Source organism: Sinocyclocheilus rhinocerous, unplaced genomic scaffold (genome assembly GCF_001515625.1).
Source record: "Sinocyclocheilus rhinocerous isolate Xijiao unplaced genomic scaffold, SAMN03320098_v1.1 scaffold768, whole genome shotgun sequence".
NCBI classification, from domain to species: Eukaryota; Metazoa; Chordata; class Actinopteri; order Cypriniformes; family Cyprinidae; genus Sinocyclocheilus; species Sinocyclocheilus rhinocerous.
This window is the reverse complement of record NW_015634483.1, coordinates 293,794-319,766: the sequence shown is the minus strand read 5'-3', so window position 1 is coordinate 319,766 and position 25,973 is coordinate 293,794. Positions and strand designations below refer to the sequence as shown.

At 38.5% G+C, this 25,973-nt stretch overlaps 3 protein-coding genes across 3 annotated transcripts; 1 reads left to right on the top strand and 2 right to left on the bottom strand.

The window, feature by feature from the left end:
• The first annotated feature begins 8,682 nt into the window (after positions 1-8,682).
• On the top strand, positions 8,683-11,061 carry LOC107745678 (early growth response protein 2b). The gene is made up of 2 exons (XM_016559600.1): positions 8,683-8,993; positions 9,318-11,061. The coding sequence occupies exons 1-2, from the start codon at positions 8,825-8,827 to the stop codon at positions 10,391-10,393; spliced, it is 1,245 nt and encodes a 414-aa protein (XP_016415086.1). The 5' UTR covers positions 8,683-8,824; the 3' UTR covers positions 10,394-11,061.
• A 1,723-nt stretch (positions 11,062-12,784) lies between these two features.
• On the bottom strand, positions 12,785-14,058 carry LOC107745677 (2-aminoethanethiol dioxygenase-like). The gene has a single exon (XM_016559599.1). The coding sequence runs from the start codon at positions 13,819-13,821 to the stop codon at positions 13,069-13,071; it is 753 nt and encodes a 250-aa protein (XP_016415085.1). The 5' UTR covers positions 13,822-14,058; the 3' UTR covers positions 12,785-13,068.
• Positions 14,059-14,177: 119 nt separating this feature from the next.
• On the bottom strand, positions 14,178-15,433 carry LOC107745676 (2-aminoethanethiol dioxygenase-like). Its single transcript, XM_016559598.1, has one exon. It carries the CDS (start codon positions 15,192-15,194, stop codon positions 14,442-14,444), a length of 753 nt encoding a protein of 250 aa, XP_016415084.1. The 5' UTR covers positions 15,195-15,433; the 3' UTR covers positions 14,178-14,441.
• Positions 15,434-25,973: the final 10,540 nt, after the last annotated feature.

Below are 25,973 nucleotides of genomic sequence, written 5' to 3'. Positions count from 1 at the left end.
CACACACACACACACACACACACACAAACACACAAACACACACACACACACACACACCTAAAATCTAGTGCAGCTTTGTATCGTCTCACATTTTAACTTTCAGCTGCATGCTTTTGTTTTAGTTGCGATGCTTTTATGATATTTTATGCAGTGTTGTTCATAATGTCTTTTTTATCTACAATAGTCTGAGAAGACAATATGAAGGTACAAGATCAGATATTTCTTAACAATCTATTTATTCTGGCTAATTCAGATTGTAAGTGTTATGCTTTCTGTTCACCAAAAAAAAAAAAAAAGAAATTTCTGTCATGATTTAATCAATTTTTTTTCTCCCAAGATCATCACAGGAGAAATTCAGAAGAATCTTCACATAGATGTTTTCCACACCATGATAGTTCATATCTGTCAAGTTCCAAAATGACAAAAAAAGTAGTCCATGCTACTTGTGCACGATTTTCCAAGTCTTCTGAAATCATGCATTATTTTTGTGTGAGAAACGGGCTGCTATATTCACCGATGATCCCCTTCAATGTAATTCACAAATATCAAATATTCACAATATTCCATTTGTTGTTATGGAAAATGGTGTGCTTGTTTGAATAAGCAGAACAGAGAATGAGATTAGTTTCACTAAATATTAAGAATGAATTTACTGTATTAAGGTTACATTAAACCTACAGCCTTTTGCATGCTACAAACATGCCATTCACTGTCATTTTCACCATAAAGCTTGTGACATTTATCAGAAACCTTTGAAATTAATGGGATACCAGGGATATCTTTAATGCCTGAATTTGAGAGTACAGAGGCTTAAAGTGTTCACCCATTACACTACAGTCAGTCCCAGAGAGCAGGAAAAAATCTTGCGTCTTCAGTGTTAAAAAAAACATTAGTGTTAATGACTCATGTTGCTAATAGGGAAGGCAAAAGTCAATGATGGACTGGGTGTAATTAGTAATAATGAAGCTTGTGTTGGGACATGACCTGCTGCTCCAGTAGGACGGTGCTCTGAGAACAGATCAGAACAGAGCCAGTGTCAATATGAGACACAGAGTGCAGTCACAGACAGCAGTTTGTCTATGATTATTACTTCGCGGCATAACAAGACATAACTAAATTTTAGTTCCGTTTTTAAACTCTTTTTATTTTACCTTTACGTTGCACTTATCCAGTTAACAATAGCGACTTAAAGTTGAATTTTATAGATGAAGTTTCTTACTGGCCTAAATCAAATGTTTTGCTCTGTGATATTTCAACACAATAAAAATGTGGCAATTTTTCATGACAAGTTACGATTTGCCAAATTGGTGTCTAATTCATACAATCTCATTCATACATTTCTGTACACGGTTGAACTGTAAAAAAAAGATTTTGAAAGAAAATGATTCAAAAAAGATTTTTCAAAATTGCAAATAAAACAAAGATTAGTATGTTTCACAATAAAATACTATTTCAGTCTTTTTAACTCAAAATTTTATGTTTAAGTCAATATGTTGCTATTTCGTTGTCATTATTTGTGACATTTACTAGCAATTTGTGTGTGAATTATTATGATTATTTATAAAAAAAATAGTGCACATTTTCATATCACATCATTTGATTTCATAAGATATCAGCATGTTGTTTTCTCATGAGATCGTATTGGATCCTTAAATATGACTCGTGTACCTTTTCAGTATGTACTCAAATAGTGTGAGTTATGTATCAAAGTAGGGGTGTGTTCAAATCTTTCAGGAATAACCAAAAAGTATTTTAGATAACGATTCACTGTTTTGCAAGTAAAAATTAGGAAGACATTCATCTGATTCATTGCATTAGAACAGATCACGCACACGTGCACGTGGCATGCATGGCTGCGTTGTCCACCCTCTAATCAAGATGCTTGAATGACACCAGAACCCACGACTCTGTCCGTCAAAGCATTTCAGCTCTTGCACCTCTGACTTAACATTACCATGACAATTTCAATGTCAAAGATGTAGGATACACATGAAGTCCAACCATTGTCTTGAGTTTCCTTCTTCCACTTTGTTACACCCCCATGAAACAGCGCGAGAGAGTTAGACAGCACCTTATATAGCCACATGGTAGAATATAGACTATCAGTTTGAAACCAGATCAGTTTGCATGAGGAACACCAGCTATCCCAGGAGTGTGTGAGTGTGTGTGGAGCGCTGTGTTGCTATTGGAGCGGTGTGAAGCTCTTGGAGGAGCCCACTCATATGATGGGAAGTCACAAAGAGCCACTCTCCATGCTGCACTGATAATGTGAGTATAGCGTTCACCATCACCAATGTTTCCTTATGTGTTTGAGCATGTGTGTGTGTGTGTGTGTGTGTGTGTGCACTTTAATGAACTGTAATGCTGCATGATGTTGAACATGTGGGTGTACAGTACTTGTCTCTGTGAGCAGAGACCTTAATTTAGATAATGTGGATAATGGTATATTAGAATACATGAAATACCGGGGCGAAACTTTTTCCCCGGAAAGGTATTATTGCTCTCGACTCTTTCTGTGAGCAATTATGTCATCAGAGTGTTTCAAATTGACTTGATGGTATGCTGTCCTTCAAAAAATGTCAAATTAGAATAAAATGCATGTAATTAGACAAATAGACTTGAGTTGAAAATTATTTTTGGAATAACTGTTTTAAATATTATAAAATGAAAAAAAAAAATTTAGATCAGAATATTTCTGATGATTTTTGTTGATATAAATAAAAAAAATATTTACGAATTAGGAATAAGGAAAAAAACATGTAAAAAGGTTTTATATATATATTATGTAAACAAAAACTTTTATTTTGGATGCGATTAATCGCGATTAATCGTTTGACAGCACTAATATAAAAATATTTAAACGCATTTACATCTTCCAAATATATTGCAGATACGAAGACAATGATTTTCTCTAAAGGCCGTGGAATATCATGTCATTAATCCTCAGTCAGGCTCTTGTACATAAATAGGAAATTTAAACAGATTATTAACAAAAAAAAAACTAAAAAACAGAAGAACAATTGTTAGCTCGCCAATACCACCAGCACAAACGAAAAAGTCCTTTGAAGGTGAGCATCTATAGAAAGTAACACCTACACAAATTCACTAAGAAAAACGGCCTCCTACTCGGTAAAAAGAACAATTCATGTTGTGCGGAGTCTCCCACGGCTAGTCTTTAGATCTCAGCTGGCTCTAGAGCAGGTTTGTGTCCATTCACCCCTCTTCGACAAACCTCATCTGAATTTTGTGGGCGTAACTTGACAGCTTGCTTTATGGTGTATTGTCATATGCCTGACCAGTTTGGAGAGACATTCCGTTCCTAGAGCGGATTTATAAATTGTCCTGTTTTCCCTTTTCGAATACACACAATTACAGCAATGCTCCTGACCCTTTCTTTCTTATTTGAGCTAACTTCGGGTACTGGGAATAAAATGATATTTTATGATAAAATGATATTTAGAACAAAGATATAGAACGAGAAGAACCTGTAACGTTTATGGAATCTTTCCATTCCACAAAAGGTTCTATATATTGTGGAAAAGGGTTCTTTACAGTAAATTGTTAAAAAAATGTTCTTTACACTAATAGTAAAAAAGATCTTTTAAGAACTGTTCACTGAAAGATTCTTTGGGGAAACAAATATTTTTTTTCTTCATAAAAAGATAGATAGATAGATAGATAGATAGATTCACCGATTTTTCATGCGTATGCCTAGAAAGTAAACAGTAATACTAGCGAAGTAGTGAACTGGCCTATTTACTCAATTTGTGAGTACAGTTATATCATAAAGCCTTTTGTTGTGTGTGCTGATCTCATGGACAATTTGATGAGTAATAGAGAACAATGAAACAGACCTGAAAAACAAAGCAAAGGCTGATGCAGAAGGATGTCATTCTATGTATCCTCAATGTGCAGGAGTCATTTGACCCCGGGAGACCCCGAGCACATGCAAGAAAGAAAGCTCTTGAATTCAGTGGCTGCCATGTGTGGGTGTCCATTACATTGAGACCATCATTCCCAGCTGCCAATGGGCATTCGGCGGGCCCGGCACGCTCTGCCAAAGCGGGCCACTTCTGCACAGTGTGCAAACATTTTTGCATCTGTAGGCGCACAACAAAAGACACATGCATCTGAAGTTTCCTTCTTTCGTTTGTGGGGGAGAACGCAAGAATTCCTGAAAATGTGAAGCATTCAGTCAGCGGTAAAGATCGCTGCTGTTCTGTGCAGACTTGAGCGCTTTTGTGTCGAGCTGGGCTTCTTTATTGAGCTGTCATACAGCCACAATTAACCTGTTTATATCATAGCAGTTGCTGATGGTCTTATTAGTGCGGTTGTGAATACGAAAGGTCAATAAGGTCGCGAGGTAAAACCAAATAAATGCATATCCACCACTGATCTCAAAGCAAATTCTTATTTCCTTGCAAGGTTTTCTGCCCTTTGCAATTAATACAGCCAGCAGAAACAAGACCAGGTTCATTACCTCTTCATTATGGATGTTCAGGCTCCGAACCGAGACAATATTTAAAGGGCTTCCCCCATTAACAGCGACTGACACGTCCCTGTAATCAGTCTGGCTGCGGTCTGTCACATTACTCGCTGTAGTCTTTATTCACGGGGCAAGAAAAGCACCGGTGCGCCTGACAAACACGCAAAGCTGTTCGGCACTAAACGTCCGCGAGTGATAATGTAACTGTGGCGTGTTGCTGGCCCTGACTCGCTATTGAGCGTTTAGGGTGATTTGCGGGGACGCACTCCAGTCAATATCTACTGAGATGTCATTATGACGACACGACCTTCTTACTAATTGCCCGCTTGAGCGACAGCGGCGATAAAAGATTCAGAGCAGACCGTGTGGACTAGAGGGCGATCTCAGACAGGCTACGGATGCATGGGGCCCTTATTAAATCATTACCCACAAAGCCGATTAACAGCCCTGAAAATGTCCGCTCAGTTTAGGCCCATGACAGGCGTGGGGGATGACTTTTGGCTTTCTACATATTTCTCAGTGGTCAACAGTAGTAATTTAAAAAGGCTTCACTCTTAAAAATAAAGGTTCCAAAAAGGTTTTATGCCATTATTCTATTTTGTGCCACTGAAGAACCATCTACCACAGAGTCAGTGATAAGTGTATGCAGTGGCAACAGATGGCTCCATTTGTAATTCATTCAGTAATTATGACACTCTGATCACAAACTGTTCCCAAGCCATGCTTATGATGTCAGCAACACCTTCTCAAAAATAACCCGAGCTTGCATGGGTGGCGATAAAAATATATGTGATTGATGGACAACAGGAAGCTTGGGGATTTTCATTGTACAATCAAAACTGGGGGTGTGTACTGAGGTTTCCTGTGTGCGGGCTGATTTAAACTCCCATTCAAGCGGCTGTCAAGCTTGAAGAACAAATAATGCTAAAATAATTCTTTGAATTGCTAATGATCTGATTTTCAAAAATGAGGACAAGCTCTGACCCTAAAAAACATTTTTCCCTGTTGATTTTTTTTTTTTTTTTTAATATTACAATTATCACTGGTGTCAACCCATCTCTGGTGGGAAGCAATAGCAAAGTGAAATGCTTTCTTCTTATAATGGGGATTGCAAAACTGATTGCAGAGAATGCCGTGTGTGATAATATATGATATATTATGAAATACAGTGGACTTTATAATTAAAATAGGCCTATGTGACAAATTTCCAGTGACAATGAGCAGGGAAAAAATTACTTCTGCAATGTTAGCATGATTAAAAATGGCAAATGTAATGATACTGTACAAAATCACACTCTAGTTTGACTTCAAGATAGTGAAACCATTTGGATCTTTTTGTCTACTTCAAAAATAATTTACAATCGAAATACTGCTTTATTTAAAAAAAAATTCTCTAGTTTGACTTCAAGATAGTGAAACCATTTGGATCTTTTTGTCTACTTCAAAAAAAATTTTACAATCGAAATACTGCTTTATTAAAAAAAAAAAAAGATATAACTTGTTTGCTTTTACAAAAACAATTATTGAATTTTCCCCTGCAGTTATAAGACGAATAGACAAGTTATAGACTCCTGCAGAGTCCATTATGTGTTTTTTCCCCCTTACTATAGGCTATTTGAAGAGATAACTATATGCTAATGATGTTATTTGGCATACATGTCAGTTATTCATCTAACAGAGTGACAATGTAAAAAGAGTACTGCTTTATTTAAAAAAAAATTGATATAACTTGTTTGCTTTTACAAAAACAATTATTGAATTTTCCCCTGCAGTTATAAGACGAATGGACAAGTTATAGACTCCTGCAGAGTCCATTATGTTTTTTTCCCCCCTTACTATAGGCTACTTGAAGAGATAACTATATGCTAATGATGTTATTTGGCATACATGTCAGTTATTCATCTAACAGAGTGACAATGTAAAAAGAGTTTTTTTTTCTATATCTTCAATAAAGCGTTTTGATGTGTCAGTCTGCGGTAAAGAGACATATACTGCCCCCTGTCCAAATTATATGACATAACCCACGCAAGTCGCGTAAAACTGTAAATCTATGCGCATTTATATATATAAGTAGCCTATAATATAGGCTATTATTTATTAGTTTAACAACATTTTAAATTAATATATACTTAATATAAACTTAAACAGACTATTATTTACACAATAAAACTCCCTCACTAATTTACGTGGGCTACAGGCCTATTCAAATCTCTTGGCAAACAGCAGTGCACAATTCCGTCGTTATATTCATTTGTAATCCCATCAGGCATTTCATTTTTGAAATGTTTACAAAACGCAACCAGGATTAAGCACGTGAGGAAATCGAAATGGATACGTGCTAATATTAGCCTTTTTATTTTGGAGAATTGAGGCTTGCTTCAGATAATACCGAAGTGTTTTATATGTAGCCTACTGTGAACGCTGTCAAAATGCTTATATGCGACCATACGCACAGTCATACCGGCCGTCTGCATGATGTGTGGGATGTCGGAAGTTCAATGGAAGAGTTTTTCCAGAGATTAACATATATGCCCTGAAAACACACATAGACTCGAGCGATCATTCCAACAGTCATAACTCAGACAGAAGTCGAGTAGTGACTTGACTAGCAGCTATTAACCACTGGCGTGTGATTGAGACAAGACACGCACTCCGCGCGAGGACTTCAATTCATCGAGCGCGCGCGGCAACGATTTATTGAACTTTGAAAAAAAATGTGTAATAAGTGATTTCTGCTTTGATGTTATGTGGATTTCTTCGAGGCAAAAGCAAGGCGTGCGAACGTAAACTTGGAAGCTTATAAAATGAATTATAATTGTGTGCCATCTGGTTAATCCACCTCATATATCCCAAATAGCCTAAGTCACAGTCTTCTAAAGGTCATTGTAGATGTAAGGCTGGTAAATAAATACAATACAGAAGATTTATCCATTAGCTAAAGTATAGGCTATAGCATTATGCAGGAAGCTCAATCACTCAAATAAAAGCTGTACATATTCTGAACATGTAGCCTATTTAATATGAATTGATTCTGTAATAGACTAAAATCATTGGCTCAAATTCCGACCTCATCTCCCTCCTCCCCCGTATGTCTTACTAAGAGCAGTTTCTAAACCCACGGGGGGAATTCACTTCTATCATCTTTTTTATTTAGTCGCATATTTAAACCTCATAGCGGAAAGCATTTCTATTTACGTATACAGGCATTTACATTTGGAAAGTTTTAGTTTCTTGCCCTCGGGTTTTGGAGCAAGAGGAGAGTCGAATTAATTGAAGTACATTAAATTGTTTAGGTCTAGGCTATAACACGACAAACAAAATAATAGCGGTGAACAAATTTTGCTGAGCCAGAAATTCACGTGCGGCTATATGATGTTTTTTTTTTTTTTTTTTTATCTTCCGCACCATTAATGCATTATTAACACAGCAAACCGTCGGAAGATAACAAAACAAAAATAAATAAAATAAAATGATTTTTGGTTTAAACTTTTAGAATCGCAAATAAATAAATCTACTTTCCAGCAACATTCTAATTATAGAATGCAGTTACTCAAAAGGTTTCCCTCTTTCCAAAAACACGGGGTCTATTCAAATAGAGGTAGCGCACTTTCCGACTGTGCCATTGAAGCAAAGGTAGAAATTCCGTGATTGTGTCTCTCATTTGATTGTGGTTTTCTGATGCTGGTTGAGGCGCGTCTCTTTGCTCGGCAACACTCGCGAGTTTCCTATACTCAATTTCCGGAATATGCTCCATAAATGGACGAAGGGGTGTAGATGTTTACCGGATAAAACCATTTATGGCGTGATAATGAACCGGAATTCCTGATTGAGAATGATGCGTTGCATCAAAACGTTAGTTTTCCCCTCCTCTTTGGCTTTAATATATTTTAACAAAAGCGTGCCTTTATTTTTTTGTTATTGTTATCTAAAAATATTTTCATATAACAAGCAATATAACGTTGCTCTTTTTTCCTCCCAGCACATTGGTTTTTATGCATGAGCGGCTGTACAGAAAGGATTCTCCATTGACAAGTGTTACCTCGACGCGTCACAAGGTCTGTAACCAATCAGATCGCGCAGCGCTACTTCTCTTTTGCCATCCAGTCCTTAAATGGTCAGTGACGTAACGGCACATTGATAGGCTCGCCATAAATACATACTACCACTAGCAGCTCCACAAGGATCTGTCATTCAACAACACAGAGCCGTCAGATGGCATCATAGTGAACGCTAAACTCACTGACAGCTATCCACATGTAACGTACGTTTTGAGCGAGCGTTCGCACTGGCACAAAACATTTTGTGAACATCTGAACGAGTGCTTCTTAGGACTTCACGATGACAGCTAAAACTTTGGAGAAAGCCCCTGTAACTCTTGGTGGCTTCGTGCACCCTCTTTCCGAAAGCATCTACTCAGTGGACGAGATTGCCACATCACTGCCAGCCTCTGTGACTATATTTCCAAACGGTGATTTAGGAGGACATTACGAGCAGATAAACTCGGGAGGTAAGAATGCTGCGCGCTTCCATCCTCACGTGCTCTGTGTTTATACATCGCTCGCAGCTGAGGGTTTTCAGTGGGAATGAAAAAGTGTGGCTACTTTGCAGAAAAACCAAACCTGCTAGAACTGTAAACGCATTTAAAGTGAAACCAAAGTTCTTTGACTACTTCAGAAAAGAAGTTGCCTAGTGTTGATGTTATAACTACCGATGTTTTTACAGTGGCCAGTTTGCGTAAAAGCTACGCGCGCTGCATCCAATAGTTGCATGATCCATAAGACAGCCTTCTTTCATGTGTACCTAAACCTTGCTTTTATGTGTATTTTTGCAGATGGCTTGATTTGCGGGGATATGAGCACGGAGAAGCGCTCCCTCGACTTGACCTATTCCAGCAGCTTCGCGCAACCAGCTGGCCCTCGCAACCAAACTTTCACCTATATGGGAAAGTTTTCCATCGACTCCCAGTACCCAGGAAACTGGAACCCTGAGGGCGTGATCAACATCGTGAGCGCGGGGATCCTGGGCATGACCCAGCCATCCTCAGCATCCTCGTCACCTGCCTCCTCAGTCTCCCCCAGCCACTTCCCCAGCACCCTCAGCTGCACCATGGCGCAGAACCATGCGGACATGGAGCACATCTACTCGCCCCCACCGCCCTACTCTGGATGCGGGGAGGTGTACCAAGACCCATCCGCGTTCTTCTCCACCTCCACCTGCCCGATCTCCTATCCTCCGCCATCCTACTCCTCCCCAAAGCCAAGCACGGACTCCGGGCTGTTCCCCATCATCCCGGACTACGCCGGCTTTTTCCAGCCGCCGTGCCAGAGGGACATGCAGTCGATGCCCGACCGCAAACCGTTCTCGTGCCCGCTGGACTCGTTCAGAGTCCCGCCTCCGTTGACCCCCCTGAACACTATCAGGAACTTCACGCTGGGGGGACCGATTCCTGACGGACCCCGGCTACCCACAGCCTACAGCCCGCAGAACTTACCCCTCAGGCCCATCCTGCGCCCGAGGAAATACCCCAACAGACCCAGCAAGACCCCCGTGCACGAGCGGCCCTACCCCTGCCCGGCGGAGGGCTGCGACAGGCGCTTCTCCCGGTCCGACGAGCTCACCAGACACATCCGCATCCACACCGGCCACAAACCCTTCCAGTGTCGGATATGCATGAGGAACTTTAGTCGCAGCGACCACCTGACGACCCACATCCGCACGCACACCGGCGAGAAGCCGTTCGCCTGCGACTTTTGCGGGAGAAAGTTCGCGCGGAGCGACGAAAGAAAGAGACACACCAAAATCCACCTGCGACAGAAGGAGAGGAAATCATCCTCGTCGTCCTCCGGAGTGTCCAGCTCGGAGCGCGGCGTCGCCACGGGCATTTGCTCGTCCAGTTCAAGCCAGTAGACTTTCAGCTGGACCGTGCAATATCCAACACTATGTAGGCAATATGATGACAATAATAATGCACCATTCGTGATATATTAAAACCGGGTGGGCTGATAAAAAGTTAAATCAAACCACAGTGCCAAATGGTATATGGACACAATACGGCGCGCACTTTGAAAGGTGGTGCGATATGTTCGTTTTCTTTTTGCCTCAGTCGCATGCTGACTGACCAAACGCACTTTGTTTGAATATTCTAGGCCGATTAATTTAATTAAAAATAACCTTAGATAGCACGTGGGAGACTTGGGTCTTAGATAAAAGGTGGAAAGTGGAGTTGATACGTTTAACAAAGTTAATTTAAACAGACTAAACTTTCAAATGTGTCACTATTTTCTCCCATCGTCGTGCCTTTCGTCCGTTCATCTTGTACATATACACCCGGGGGCTTGAATTCAATTGTACATGATCCTTTAATATGAAAGTTTTTGAAGATATATTTTTGTACAAACCGTTTCGTGTCAAAAGTGTTGCATTTGTGCTTAAAACAAGGATTGTGTATATATAGCTGAACTCATAGCGACTTGACGTTTGTTCTGTGGTTTGTTCTGATTGATATAAATGTATTTGTTATGAAGTGACTAACGCAGGTCAATAATGTCCTACTTTGTCAACATGAAAATAATAAACAACACATGGATTGTGAACTTCTGTTGTTTAACTGATTTTCATTATAAAAAAGAAGGTGTAAAAGGAAAAAGTGAAGTAGACTTACAGGGACATTCCCGTTTGGGCATCACTGAGCTCTGACTCTTGGTCTCTTAAGGGCCAGCACCCACACACTGTGTTGTTTACAAATGCACAAAGGGTGCGAATATTCACAGTCTGTAATGTCCAATATAGGGCAAAACGTTTTGGGGGGAAAATCATGAATAATCAAAGAAGGGTAAGTGTAAAGGGAACAATTATTAAAACTTGCAGGTGAACAAAAATGACTCACTTTGTGATCATAAATTCACTGATTTGACACTGTTATGACCACTCTTTACAGTGTCTATGGTGTGAAAATTGAGAAACAACACCGAAAAAATGACAAATAATTGTGTGACACTGTATGATATGAATCTTTGGTTTTGTGTGGTTGAAGGTATATACCAACCCCCGCATTCAGAGCGGGACAACCCCATATTTACATCAAGCAATACATAAATTTGGCACATACATTTTTGGATTGGAACTGAAAATGTTTGATAAGTGGCTTAAAAACTAAATAAACAACAGTTAATAATTAAAAGAATTAATGAGAGCAAAGTAATGAAATTACTAATAATTTTACTACTTTACTAATATTGTATTCATGGCAATCTAAAAACAGCACATATGCTCTCTATTCTAAGATTGAGAGATGGATGTTAACTTAGAATTATCTATTGTTTACGTGCTCTTTCAGACTAATTATAGATCTAAAAATGTGCTAACTGAGATATATATATATGTATGTATATATATATATATATATATATATATATATATATAATCAATTTAACTTTACAGACAAAAATCTGCACTGAAGATAAACTGAGCTTAACAGAGGATTTAAGTAATTTCTGTTCAGATCATATCCAGGTCTATAAACAAAAATCTGTAGGGATACAGGACGTCTAACCTGCACAGTGTCTAAAAAAATTATCTAAGAATTAATTTGATTAAATTATGTTATTACTTTTAGGCTGCCTCCTACATTATTGTTACAGACATATATTTACCAATGTGTGGGAAACATGACGCCACATTAGACATAAAGAAGTCTGTAAACATTCACAGTGAAAGTCTGACTTTCCAACAGATTTCACTCCAGTATGCGACACAGCCTATTATAAATCAGCAGAATCGTTATTGTTAGTGATAACAAAAATAAGAAATGCAAATTATACACACTTTAAAGATGAGAAGATAAGAATCTTTAGCTTCCCACAGTCCTCTCCTCACTTAATGTTTCTCATATGCAGTGGATAACAACAGCTACGAAGGATAAATCATTAAAGTACATCATTATATAAAATCAATAGCAAATGCTCAAAAGCAGTGTTTAAACACTTATAAATTAACCTACCTTATTAATGTCTTGTATTAGTATGTTTTTATAAACTTATATTCTAACATATTCATATATGTTGAATATATTATAATAAAATGTATACTTACAGTTTTTGAACATATTTATAAATACTTAATAAAAAGTATAATAAAAAAATGCATCTGATCTGACTATGAGCAAAAAAAAAAAGTAAGTGAATAATTAAAGAATAGCCTTGCACATGATGCACACAAAATGATTTTTTAAATACAAGACTAAGCCAAATTGAAAAATTTTAATTGTACTTTAAAGGTAAAAATAAACAGTACATAAGAATTAGTGTTTGTATGGTTTTCTTTTTTTAAATAAATTAAATACATGTATTTAATATATATATATATAGTGTGCACTTATACAAGAGTAAATGCCTTTCAAGCATGTATACATTCATTATCCACAAGCAAGGCCACAAATTGATGTACATAGGTTTGGAATGGACATTTCAAAATCATGTAGTGACATTTGAAGTCCCAAGAAAAAAACAAACAAAACAAAACTAATTTTTACACATCTGAGTTAGAATAAGGACGGATCACAGGCCATTCCAGTGTTCATCTCTCTACACCGAAACTTCAGGACCGGGGTACGGCTCACCCCCACACCAGAAATCTTCCGGCTGGGGGATCTCTAAAAGCCAGGTTTCGTCTTCACCGCTCTGCTCCGACTTTTTGCCAGCAGTTTGTAAAACTTTGTAGTAGTGACAATCTCTCCCGTTGTCAGGGTCATACGGTGGTGCCAGTATATCAAGAAACGCAGCCGGCCCGTCCACTGCATCAATCTCATGAAGGTTGTCTTTGAGAGGGGTCAAGATGCAAGGGCCACTCTGATCAGAAAACTGTCCGGAGGACCTGAGCACGGCTTTCCTCACATCATCTCCCTGGAAAGGCAACAGCGGTGGATCAAACCGCCTCTCAGTGTCACTCTCGGCACCAGCAGATTTATCCAACTTGTCATAACACCTTATATTGACCTTGCCATACAGGACTTTCAGCATGCCATTCATCCCGGGATGGTCATGCAGAGGGATGGAAGCCCCAGATTTCAGCAGAAACACTCCCATACTGAAGACATCAGTCTCACAGATGTGCATGTATGTGACTGGAGGAACTGCTGAAGACTGTGAGGAGGATATGGAGACTTTCTTCGGTGGCGCAACCCTCAGATCCGCAGCCCTGATGTCGGATAGCAGGGTTACCAACTCTGCCTGCCGCTCTGTCTTATCCCCAATGGCAGAGGTAGGGCAGTTTTGGAAGGTCACATAAGCCTGGCTCGCTATCTTCTGGATCAGCGAGGTCTTGTTGTTCCTCGGCATTTTTAACAGGAGAAAACAAACGGAACCGTGATTTGCTTCGAGCCGCGCGATGACAACAAAATAACCGTTACCTCGGACGAGATTGTCTCGCGTGAAGCATTTAAAACGGTCGAGTGTATTTGTGTTGAAAGCTACGATAAAAATAATTCCATTAAGGTGCAAACATTTATTTTAGCATATGGGTAAAATCCACAAACCCACGTCTCCACTACCCCATTCGTGGCTATCAGAGCCACACGTCCGTGCCTACTGCGCATGCGCAGACATATAGGAAGCATTTGGAACTTGTAGTTCTTTTGCGCTTATGGATGGAAAATAAATAAACAGTACATAAGAATTAGTGTTTGTATGGTTTTCTTTTTTTAAATAAATTAAATACATGTATTTAATATATATATATATAGTGTGCACTTATACAAGAGTAAATGCCTTTCAAGCATGTATACATTCATTATCCACAAGCAAGGCCACAAATTGATGTACATAGGTTTGGAATGGACATTTCAAAATCATGTAGTGACATTTGAAGTCCCAAGAAAAAAACAAACAAAACAAAACTAATTTTTACACATCTGAGTTAGAATAAGGACGGATCACAGGCCATTCCAGTGTTCATCTCTCTACACCGAAACTTCAGGACCGGGGTACGGCTCACCCCCACACCAGAAATCTTCCGGCTGGGGGATCTCTAAAAGCCAGGTTTCGTCTTCACCGCTCTGCTCCGACTTTTTGCCAGCAGTTTGTAAAACTTTGTAGTAGTGACAATCTCTCCCGTTGTCAGGGTCATACGGTGGTGCCAGTATATCAAGAAACGCAGCCGGCCCGTCCACTGCATCAATCTCATGAAGGTTGTCTTTGAGAGGGGTCAAGATGCAAGGGCCACTCTGATGAGAAAACTGTCCGGAGGACCTGAGCACGGCTCTCCTCACATCATCTCCCTGGAAAGGCAACAGCGGTGGATCAAACCGCCTCTCAGTGTCACTCTCGGCACCAGCAGATTTATCCAACTTGTCATAACACCTTATATTGACCTTGCCATACAGGACTTTCAGCATGCCATTCATCCCGGGATGGTCATGCAGAGGGATGGAAGCCCCAGATTTCAGCAGAAACACTCCCATACTGAAGACATCAGTCTCACAGATGTGCATGTATGTGACTGGAGGAACTGCTGAAGACTGTGAGGAGGATATGGAGACTTTCTTCGGTGGCGCAACCCTCAGATCCGCAGCCCTGATGTCGGATAGCAGGGTTACCAACTCTGCCTGCCGCTCTGTCTTATCCCCAATGGCAGAGGTAGGGCAGTTTTGGAAGGTCACATAAGCCTGGCTCGCTATCTTCTGGATCAGCGAGGTCTTGTTGTTCCTCGGCATGTTTAATAGGAGAAAACAAACGTAACGTGATTTGCTTCGAGCCACGCGATGAGCACAAAAGCGCTGTTATGCCGGACGAGATTGTCTCGCGTGAAGTATTTAAAGCAGTCGAGTGTATTTGTGTTGAAAGTTATCATAAAAGTAACTCCACTGAGGTGCAAACATTAATGTTATCATCTGGGTAAAATCCACAAACCCGCGTCTCCGCCACCCCATTCATGGCTATCAGATCCACACGTCCGGGCCTACTGCGCACGCGCAGACAGCATTTGGAACTTGTAGTTCTTTCGCGCTTGTAGCTGGGAAACAAATTCTTATAATCACCGATAAATATGCGAACAGATTAAGGCGAGCTCTGTCAATATACTCTGACACTCAAGTAAATATGTTTGTTTTCGCAAACCTGAGGTCAGTTTTAATAAATGCACGCATTAGCTCAACAATAGAACTACAACACCCAGCAACTCCCACACTTTTGTCAATCTCTAGTGAGTACGAGGGGTGGGAGGCCCGTCGGGCCATTCAACTCTGTCCCTTCCCCCACAGCCACCCTGGACCACAACAAGACCCTACCAACATCATCATCGCATGTCATTTATTTCCACACAGGCTTGATCTCTGGAGTAACTCTACGTGAAACAATGTATATACAAGCTGTGTTTAAATTTTTTTTTCCTCAAAACTACAAGTATCAGTATTTAATATTAAGAATAAAAAAAAAAAAATCTAAATAAAATACTGGAGATTAAGGCGAGCTCTGTCAATATACTCTGACACTCAAGTAAATATGTTTGTTTTCGCAAACCTGAGGTCAGTTTTAATAAATGCACGCATTAGCCCAACAATAGACCTACAACACCCAGCAACTCCCACACTTTTGTCAATCTCTAGTGAGTACGAGGGGTGGGAGGCCCGTCGGGCCATTCAACTCTGTCCCTTCCCCCACAGCCACCCTGGACCACAACAACACCCTACCAACATCATCATCGCATGTCATTTATTATCCACACAGGCTTGATCTCTGGAGTAACTCTACGTGAAACAGTGTATATACAAGCTGTGTTTAAATTTTTTTCCCCTCAAAACTACAAGTATCAGTATTTAATATTAAGAATTAAAAAAAAAAATCTAAATAAAATACTGGAGAAATAAACAATAGTAAAAAACAACAACAACATATCATCACATCATCAGCCTACCAACTTCAAAAATGAATGTGATTTATTATGCATTATTGTGCATAATTTGCATTAATATGAGTATATTATAATATAATATATGCTCAGAGCTGGGTAGTAGCTGATTACATGTAACCTGGATTATGTAATCAGATTCCAAAAATTAAGTACCTGTAATTAGATTAAATTACATTTTAAAATACTCGTAATCAGACTACAGTCACTTTTTTTTATTGATTACATGATTACATGTTATTCACACAATGGTAATAAATTATCCATAATTTATTGATTCTCCCTAATTCCTCTTTTTATCTTTTAAATGTTCCTTTTTAAAATAGCCTGCCACGTATACACATTCAGAAAGTCTTCCAGTTTTGTGGACATTTACACAAAGGATGCACAATTTTAAAATTCACAAATTGACATTATTCTTATTTGCATGTAAAGAAGTACATTCTGGCCATCTTTCACCTAATATGTTTATATGAAGTACCCTGAGATTTTAAAATAAATATTTTAATAATTAACTATCACATTTGAATGTTCACGGTTCTCTGTTGGTTAATGGTCACCTGACATGCAGGTAAACATGATGTTATTTTAAAATTACTTATTTTAATTTGACATTTTTTAGGATTTAATTAATTATTAGCTTTTCAATAAACTGACAACCCCCCTGCAGTTCTTTTACGAACCCCAGTTTGGGAAACCTTGACGTGTATAACGTAATGTTTAATGCACTGGAATATATTTACTTACTCTTTGTATTTTTATATCAATATGGTACAAGATGATCCTATTTAAATCAATGTGATAAACGACTCACAAGTAATCTAAAAGTAATAAAAAAAATTAGCCTCATTACATTACCTAAAATGTGTAATGTAATGGATTACGTTACTGACTACAATTTTTGTCATGTCATTTGAATTCAGTTACGGACTACAATTTCTAAGTAATCTACTCTGTATATGCATAATGTAAAATATTATTATAATTTAAAACAGTAGCTTTTTTAATTTGAATATATTTTCAAATATAATTCGATAATAGCTACAGTCTTCAGTGTCACACGATTCTACTAAAAGCATTCTAATGTGCTGATTTCAACAAGTATGCATTTTTGAGATAATATAATAGCCTATAGTCCATGAGTATTATTCTTAGGGTACATCCAGTTTATCTCAAATCTTTACACCTCAGTAATTCAAGTTCATTATCTTTTGTCAGTTTGGTGTTGATAGCGAGAGGACCGGAAGTGTGCATGGATGGAGTCAGTGAAGTGCGTACTCAGGACATGTACCTTTGCGCAAGAGCAGCACAAAGACGATCCTCTCGAGAAATAATGAGGCCCGCTCATTTACTCCGAGAGCAAGCACATCCAAATACCACTTCCGTTTGGGTAATTCAATTAGATCCTCTCTCAGTGGTCAGGATGTTAAGATCAGACACATAAGGGAGATCGTTCCATCATAACTCTCTTGGAGGTGTAACCCCTCTCTCCTGGGTCCTCACCGCCACACCTCGTTCTTGTTCCGAATGGGTCTCTGGCGTGGGAGGCGGACGCACTAACAAGGAGGCTAAACACTGCAGCCACTAGCGTCAGTCGCTAGTGCATCTCTCGAGATCAGGGGAGTGAGGTTTACCTGCACAGTACCTACTCGCTGGCCTCCGTTACACTCACCCCCCTAATCCCGACTCCCATCCGGGTCACGGCACCAGTGTGAAACCCCCTGTCGCCGATCCATCGTGCAATGTGAACACAGAAGCGACTGAATGCTACCCCAGATAGTCACGCAGTGTGAAAACAACGGCGATCCGACGAGTTTGAAGACCGTGCAGTGTGAACTCGGCATAACCCTCACTCCCATCCGGGTCACGGCACCAATGTAACCCCTCTCACCCAGGTCCTCACCGCCACACCTCGTTCTCGTTCCGAGTGGGTCTTGAACCCGGGTCTCCGGCATGGGAGGCGGACGCACTAACAAGGAGGCTAAAGACTGCAGCCACTAGCGTCAGTCGCTAGTGCGTCTCTCGAGATCAGGGGAGTGAGGTTTACCTTGCACAGCACCTACTCGCTGGCCTCCGTTACAGAGGCAAGGACTTTAATTAAATCACGGAGAGGATAGTAGTGTGTACCCTTTAAAAAAAGAGGTAAACTTCAGCATACTTTTAAAAAGAGTACATATTACTCAAAAATAATACACTTTAAAAGAATATACTTCAGTGCAAACTGAATGTAATGTTTTTGGACACGTAATTGTATGTTATTTGCAATTGTAAATCTATTATAGCTTAAATTTATATTAAATGCAATTAGTTTTTTTTTTGACCAACCTAAGTAGGACTTAAGTACATCTTTATATGTAACCACATGTAGTGTTTGCAGTTTAGTATATATATATATATATATTAACATAAACATAAATGTTTAATTTGACATTATTACAAAGTGCACTTACTCTTAAAGTATACTATCTTACATATAAGTGATCTTTTATTTCATTAAAATTATGTTATTTGCAAGTACAGTTTTAAAAATCTACATTTAAGATTTGAAGTTTGAATTGTAACTTTATTGCAAATTAAGTGTGCTTCTTTTCCACAAAGAAATACCAGCATTTCTCAACCATTTTAGCCCCACAGACCCCTTTTAACAAACCAAAACAAAATGATTATTATTATTTTTGCTCTTATTACCATTTAACAATAACACTAATATTATTAATGTGCCCATTGTCAGTGATTCACTTATAAAACCAAAAACACTCAATAATGTGGGTGGGAAACACATGACTCCCTTTCCTGAAATCTGAGCTTATTTGTCTCTCAAACCTTCCAAATGTATAATTAAATGTGACTTTTAACAAAAGCAAAGTCATTTGCACAAGCTCAATATGAAATTCAACACAAAGTAAAGGACTACTCCTACAGACCAGTGGCAAACGATCTTTATTACATTTAGAAAATTGCATAAAATACACTGTTATATTATTTCGTCATTGCAGAATGACAGTGAGTTCAATATTTTTGCAAATTCATGTTTTTGCATTTTGATACAGTTTGAGAAGTAACCTGCATTTTCAGTGCAATGGCTAAATGATGGGTAAATGAGTTATCGTGGTCCTATAGATTTCTCTTTGTCTGATTTTTGTTACTGTAGACTTGTTTGATTTACCAATATAAATGTTTAGTTAACGTTTATGTGGTTTGGACTTTTGTGATTTGGGTCAAAAGGTCGAATCATTCGAGTCCATTTCAAAACTGTAACTCATCCCAAGTTGAATGAAACAACAAAGCCTTGAGATATGAATTCAGCTCTTAAACTGTGCATGTTAGAAGGCTTACAATCCCTTTACTGTTATAAATAATTCAGCCAACTTGTATGTGTACATTAGCTCAGAATAAGCAAGTCTTTCCAAGCGAGATGCAATCATTCTCAGCAGCTAAAGTCCAGGGCAGATAAAGGCAACATTATTCGCAGATGCTTAAAATGTGCATGACTAACATTGCATAGAGGTCAGATAGAATAGAGTTCATGCATCTCTGGTAATTCCAGCCAAGAATCCTGAATGAGCAGAGCAGAGGACAATAAGACTTTCTAATTGCTCCGACATCTTGTGGTGAACGTCCCCATTGTTGTGCTCAATCTGCCGTCTGTTCTGTTATGATTGGTGGTACATGCGTGCCTTTGTCAGTGGTGAGTCTTTTATGCTTTCACAAATGAGACTCCATTGATTTCTTGAGGATACTGAAGCAGTTACTGTTTTTAGATATGCCAGCTATTCCCTCAGATCATAAAAATTCATGTTTTGACTGTTTGGAAAATATCTGCATGGTTAAGAGGCAAAGGCCAATGAAAATGTTGTTGTTCTTTATGTGAAGAAGGATCACTCCTGCTTAATGCATTGCTTTGATTATGTGTGTATTCTGTGAATGAGGAGCTGTCATGCAGGCAGCATGTGCGTAAGCATTCTTCGTCATTGCTTTATTAAATAAGATTCCAGCTACACAGCTGATTCACGGGATCAAAACATGATTTCACATGCATGTCACATTTGCACTAGCCCAAATGCAACATGGAATCATCGTGTTGGAATCATTTGCCATGCATATATTGTTTATTAGCAAATGGTAGAAGATTAAAAAAAATGTGTCCATTTCATATTGTCCTCAGTATTATGTCAATACACTCTTAAAAATAATGTCCCGAAAGGAAGTTTTTGCAGTGGTGACAGAGAAGGACCATTTGGTCTTCCTAAAGAACCTTTCAGTGAGCAAGAACCAAGAACACTTTAAAAATCCAAAGAACCTTTTTCCAATATAAAGAACTTTTGGATGTTTCTTCATGAAACCACCAAAGCCAATAACCCAGCTAACAGGGAACGTTCTAAGAACTTTCTGGCAAAGTTATACACAGACAGTATTGGATGAGAACTGAAATGAGCTGGATGATGACATTACTGAATCACTAATAAAGTGACATTAACTGGAAAGACTGTTTACTATTGTCCTCTTTTTAGAGCCGCTTCAAAGTAGAATTTAATTTTGATTGCGTTATTGAAACATTATTTTCCTGTTTAACACTGTAAAGCTGCTTTGACACAATCTGTATTGCTTAAAGAGCTATTTCTGTCAGGACCACTATCGTCAAAGATGATTGACAATTAGCATACAGTTTGGATTGGCGGTATGGTTCTGTTCTGGGCAAGAACTCCCCTGCGCATCCATGCAGCCTAGCATGGATGAGAGCAGGGAGAGCACCGGTAACCCCCCCAGGGTAAACAGAACAGAACCAACATAAACGTATTGCAGATATTGTTAAAGTTCAATAATTTTATGTACACATTTTAGAATTAGTCTGATTCAAAGGAGAATCAGAAGGCTGAATCCTGACTGACAGAGGAGGAGTTGGGGATGGAGAAGGGTAATTAGCTATTGAGCAATGCGAAAACTGCTGATAATACTGAGGGACCTTATATATGAATGCTTAGATAGGTGTCGTATTCCCATAGGTTGATGGGGATCAGCTGAGAGCCAGCTGATGCGAGCTTGACTAACGTGACCTGGCAGAACTAACGCTACGCTTGATATAAATAAAGGTGACTTGACTTGAATAGACATTGTTCATAGAACTTTCATGGTATTTTTTTTTAAATGTTACTACTTGTTTCAGAACATTCAGAGAACAATCAAAAATAATGTTTTCATAACTTAAAGGGAACTGTCATAACAGTGGGAATGTTAGCAAAACGTTCTTATATATGGCTGGGAAAGAACCTTCAACATACCAAAGCTCTTTAAAGTAATTTCACATGTGCAATTTGCATATCTGGGACATTTGTCTGCTAAGATTGTGCTTTTTATTGTATATCTCAATGGCAAACACTTTCCTTAATGGCAAGGGTCAGTAACTGTGTTCACTGCTGTCTGATGATCAAGGGTCATTGACTCATAATGAGAAAAACTGTTTTGACTATTAAACTGAAAAAAGAAAAAGAAAATCGACAATGTTATTTGTTTTTCCAAACCCCCGTTTGTGTCCTGTGATTCTTCCAAAGACTAAATTCTTCTTCTAGTCTCTATATCCAGTATTGATGCATATAGACATGAACTTGCATACTTAGCAAGTGTTTCATTTTTTGTAAAAAAAAAAAAAAAAAAAGCAAAGCAAGGGTAAAAAATGTTTTGTGAGGACACACAAAACACTTAAAAAAAAAAAGACATCAACTACAACTAATGCTGTCATTGTCTAAAATGGAACTATTTACAGAAGCTGTGGGTTTTGGGCAACAGGTCGATAACAGTAAAACTTTATATCACTAAAGTCGTTCCCTGTCTTTCACGCTTGGTCTGTGAATTGAGACAGTTCTCAGATACACTCTGAAGTAGAAAGGATGAGGGCTGATGAGAGCTCTGCTAGACAAGATGTGAACGAAGGCTTGCTGCTTCACTGAGCTGATGCATCTACAGGAGAAACCATTGGGAAAGTCTTGCTCAGAGAGACAGAGGGCATTAATCGAGAGGTTAATACAGAGACCACATGACATCAAGAAGAGTTACCTCTACACGGTTCAATCATAAGAAGACTGATAGCAGATATTTCCCCCTCACGAAAGGCTAGGTGTGAACAGAGCTGTCGTTGTGGCAGTCTGGAAATGAAGACTTTTATTCAGCAAGAAAGCAATAAACTGATCAAAAGTGACAGTAAAGACATTAATGTTACAAAAATTCTGTTCTTTAAGCTTTTGAACTATTTAACTTTCTATTCAGAATCTTGAAAAATGTACCACAGTTTCCAATAAATAAATAAATAAATAGCAGCACAACTGTTTTCAACATTTATAATAAGGATTAAGCATATTAAAATCATTTCTGAAGGATCATGTGACACTGAAGACTTGAGTAATGTCTGCTTTGGATCACAGGAATAAATATATTCAATTAAAAAACTGTTTAAATTGTAAACGTAATGTAATATTTGAAGAGTTCATTTGTTAAAAACAGATAATTTTCAAAAAATCATGTTTTTTCATTGTGCATTCCAATTAATCTCAATCAAACTGCAGTTGGGTTATTTTGATTAGGTAAAAATAACTAAAAAATAATATTATACCTAACACAAAACACAATAAAAACATGATAACATAATAAAAAAACATGATTTTCAGAGTTATCTGTTTTTGCAAATAAACTCTTGATTTGATTATTTTTACTGTATTTTTGATCAAATAAATGCAACATTCATGTACGTATGCATATTTGTATATGCATTTGTGTATGCATGATTTTTGTATAGTTTGTACCAGAGTTAGTTTACATTTGTCTTTTTTGACAAATATATACTTGTTTTTCTAAGTCTATAATGGAAATGATTTAAATTTAACTCGCATAATTGTCAGTCCCAAATGTCATTTTTGTTGAGCTTTATTCAAAGTTAATGATAATGATACATTTTCATTTAGTTATTTAGCAGACGCTTTTATCCAAAGCGACTTACAAATGAGGACAATGGAAGCAATCAAAATCAACAAGAGAGCAATGATATGCAAGTGCTATAACAAGTCTCAGTTAGCTTAACACAGTACATGTAGCAAGGGTTTTTGTTTTTTTTATTATATAATAAATAAAAAGAAAACAGAAAGAATAGAAAAAGAATAGAGCAAGCTAGTGTTAGAGGCCTTTTTTTTTGCTTTTGTTAATTAAATAATAAATAAAAAAACAGATAGAATACAACAAGATTAGAGAAGCTAGTATTTTTTTTTAAGAAAACAAGCAGTTAGTAAATGAACAGAGTGCAAGTCTAAAAGGCGCATGTTTTTTTTAAAAGAATAGAATTAGAGTAGAGAGTGCTAGAGTTAGCGGGTCAAATAAAGATGGAAGAGATGTGTTTTTAGACGATTCTTGAAGATGGCTAAGGACTCAGCTGCTCGGATTGAATTGGGCAGGTCATTCCACCAGGAGGGAACATTTAATTTAAAAGTCAGTGAAAGTGATTTTGGGATGGCACAATAATGCGCCGTTCACTTGCAGAACGCAAGCTTCTAGAGGGCACATAAGTCTGAAGTAATGAATTTAGGTAAAGGGGTGCAGAGCCAGTGGTGGTTTTGTAGGCAAACATTAATGCCTTGAATTTAATGCGAACAGCTATCATTTAAATCATTACCTCATTACCTCAATCATATAAATGATTTAATTAAACGCCCCTCTCATTTATTATAATTTATATACATTTAAAGAGAACAACATGATCAATCCAAAACGACTGCATTTTTATACTTCTATCAGTGGAAAATCACGTTGGCAATATCAAGTATACTGCTTTGTGATATTAATGCATATAATAACATGATATTGTTCATAAGAGATCATTCATCTGGAGATGATAATATTATCTCCTTATTAAAAATGCACTGAAGTGCTGTTCTTGGTGGATGAGTGAAAAGTGCAGCTACTGAGACTCTCTGAGCTAGACAAAATATAAACACACTGAATCCAAGCACCTGCGTCAGAACATCCACAGGATGTTTTCGACTACGTGTTGATCCATCTGCGTGAGTTACGTCAAAGCCACGCCGCTGATTCGCTCTGCTCTGTGTTTGTTTACATTGAGAAACATGTGGAAATGCACAGTCTCCTAACACTGCGTGCAAGCGGTCACCTTATACCTCACCTGCTCTTTTCGTGGCCTATAGGTAGGTCTTTAAGGTGAGTCGGCAGTCCCGCTTTCACTTGTTCAGAGGGTCTCAGTTGCCGTTGGGGTAGGAATGAGGCTGGGGGTGGGCGGCCGCAGAGTCACTTACACTGTCCGCCCCTCTCAGCCCTGAGAGGGTCTCCATTGCTATGCTAATTTTCCCCCTTGTCGGCAGAGACTGTCCCTGTCAAGGTGGACGGACATGCGAGGAGGGGCCGGCGGGGCAGGAAGGAGCTCTCTCTCCCCTCCAGGGGGCTTTCAAGCTTTGTGAGCGAAATGATGCACGAGACAGCCGCTCCTATAGATGCTGCGGAGAACACGACAGAGAGGGTAATTTGAGAGAAAACAGTGTCTCCGTAATGGAGACTGATGGCCTTGTCCTGTCCCCCTGTTATTGTTGAGGATCAAGATTGAAGCGGGCCCTTCGTATGAGGTACCTCATCCAGTTGGCGGTTCACGTCTGCTGGGCACGCTGCCCTCGCCAGTGGCCTTCCATCCAGAGCTCCTGGAGGTGACAGGCGCTCAGAGCCGCTGATTCCTCCGTGACATTGAGAGGCATTCCTTGCATTTTCCTGCTTTGTAGTCATAGCCCAGGTTGGGAAAACTCTCGGGATGGAATGGAGGATGTACGGTGACATGTCAGCTTGTGAGATTTTACTTCCTCCTTCTGACAAAGCTGCCGATCCTGGGAGTGTGTGAGTGCGTGTGAGTGAAGGGAATAATGGATGTTTACCAGGGAGCTGACAATGCTTCGTGACTCTAATCAAAATGCTGAGGCTTTACTATGCACAAAATATAAGTAATAATAGTGGCACAAATACCTTATGAAGAAAAGGTTGAAGTGATGAATCATTTCCTGTCTTTGCTAAAGAGATACATTAATACCATTCTAAAAACAAGGACTTGCCTTTGATCTTTCACTGGAATGAAATTCAAAAGCAGCTTTCCTCATGCTGCTGGTTTGAAATTCTTTTGAACATCTGAGCAATTAGTTTATAATGCAACATCCATCTGTCAATCTCTCTACATAAGGCTCATTATAAAACACTTTCCAGTATCGGATGGTGATTGCTATAAATTATATATACGTGAATGTGTATCACTGCATACTGCCTAATTATTAATCTCATGTTGTCTTATTATTGTGTTGAATCCACCCTGCAAGGGTTTATTGTTTCTGTAAATGTTGTGTCATATACTATATACAGTAATAGCAATCTTTAAAAAAAGAAAACAGCTTACTGTATGTCTTCATAATATATATATATATATATATATATATAGATAATGTAGAACAATATTTAGAAAGGCTTTACAAAAAAAGTTTTCAACCATATTTGTAAATTAATTACAGGTGCATCTCAATAAATTAGAATGTCGTGGAAAAGTTCATTTATTTCAGTA

Coding starts and splice junctions, on each gene's coding strand:
- LOC107745678 (XM_016559600.1), top strand. CDS start 8,825: ATGACAGCTAAAACTTTGGAGAAAGCCCCTGTAACTCTTGGTGGCTTC. Junction 8,994..9,317: donor CGAGCAGATAAACTCGGGAG/GTAAGAATGCTG, acceptor GTATTTTTGCAG/ATGGCTTGATTTGCGGGGAT.
- LOC107745677 (XM_016559599.1), bottom strand. CDS start 13,821: ATGCCGAGGAACAACAAGACCTCGCTGATCCAGAAGATAGCGAGCCAG.
- LOC107745676 (XM_016559598.1), bottom strand. CDS start 15,194: ATGCCGAGGAACAACAAGACCTCGCTGATCCAGAAGATAGCGAGCCAG.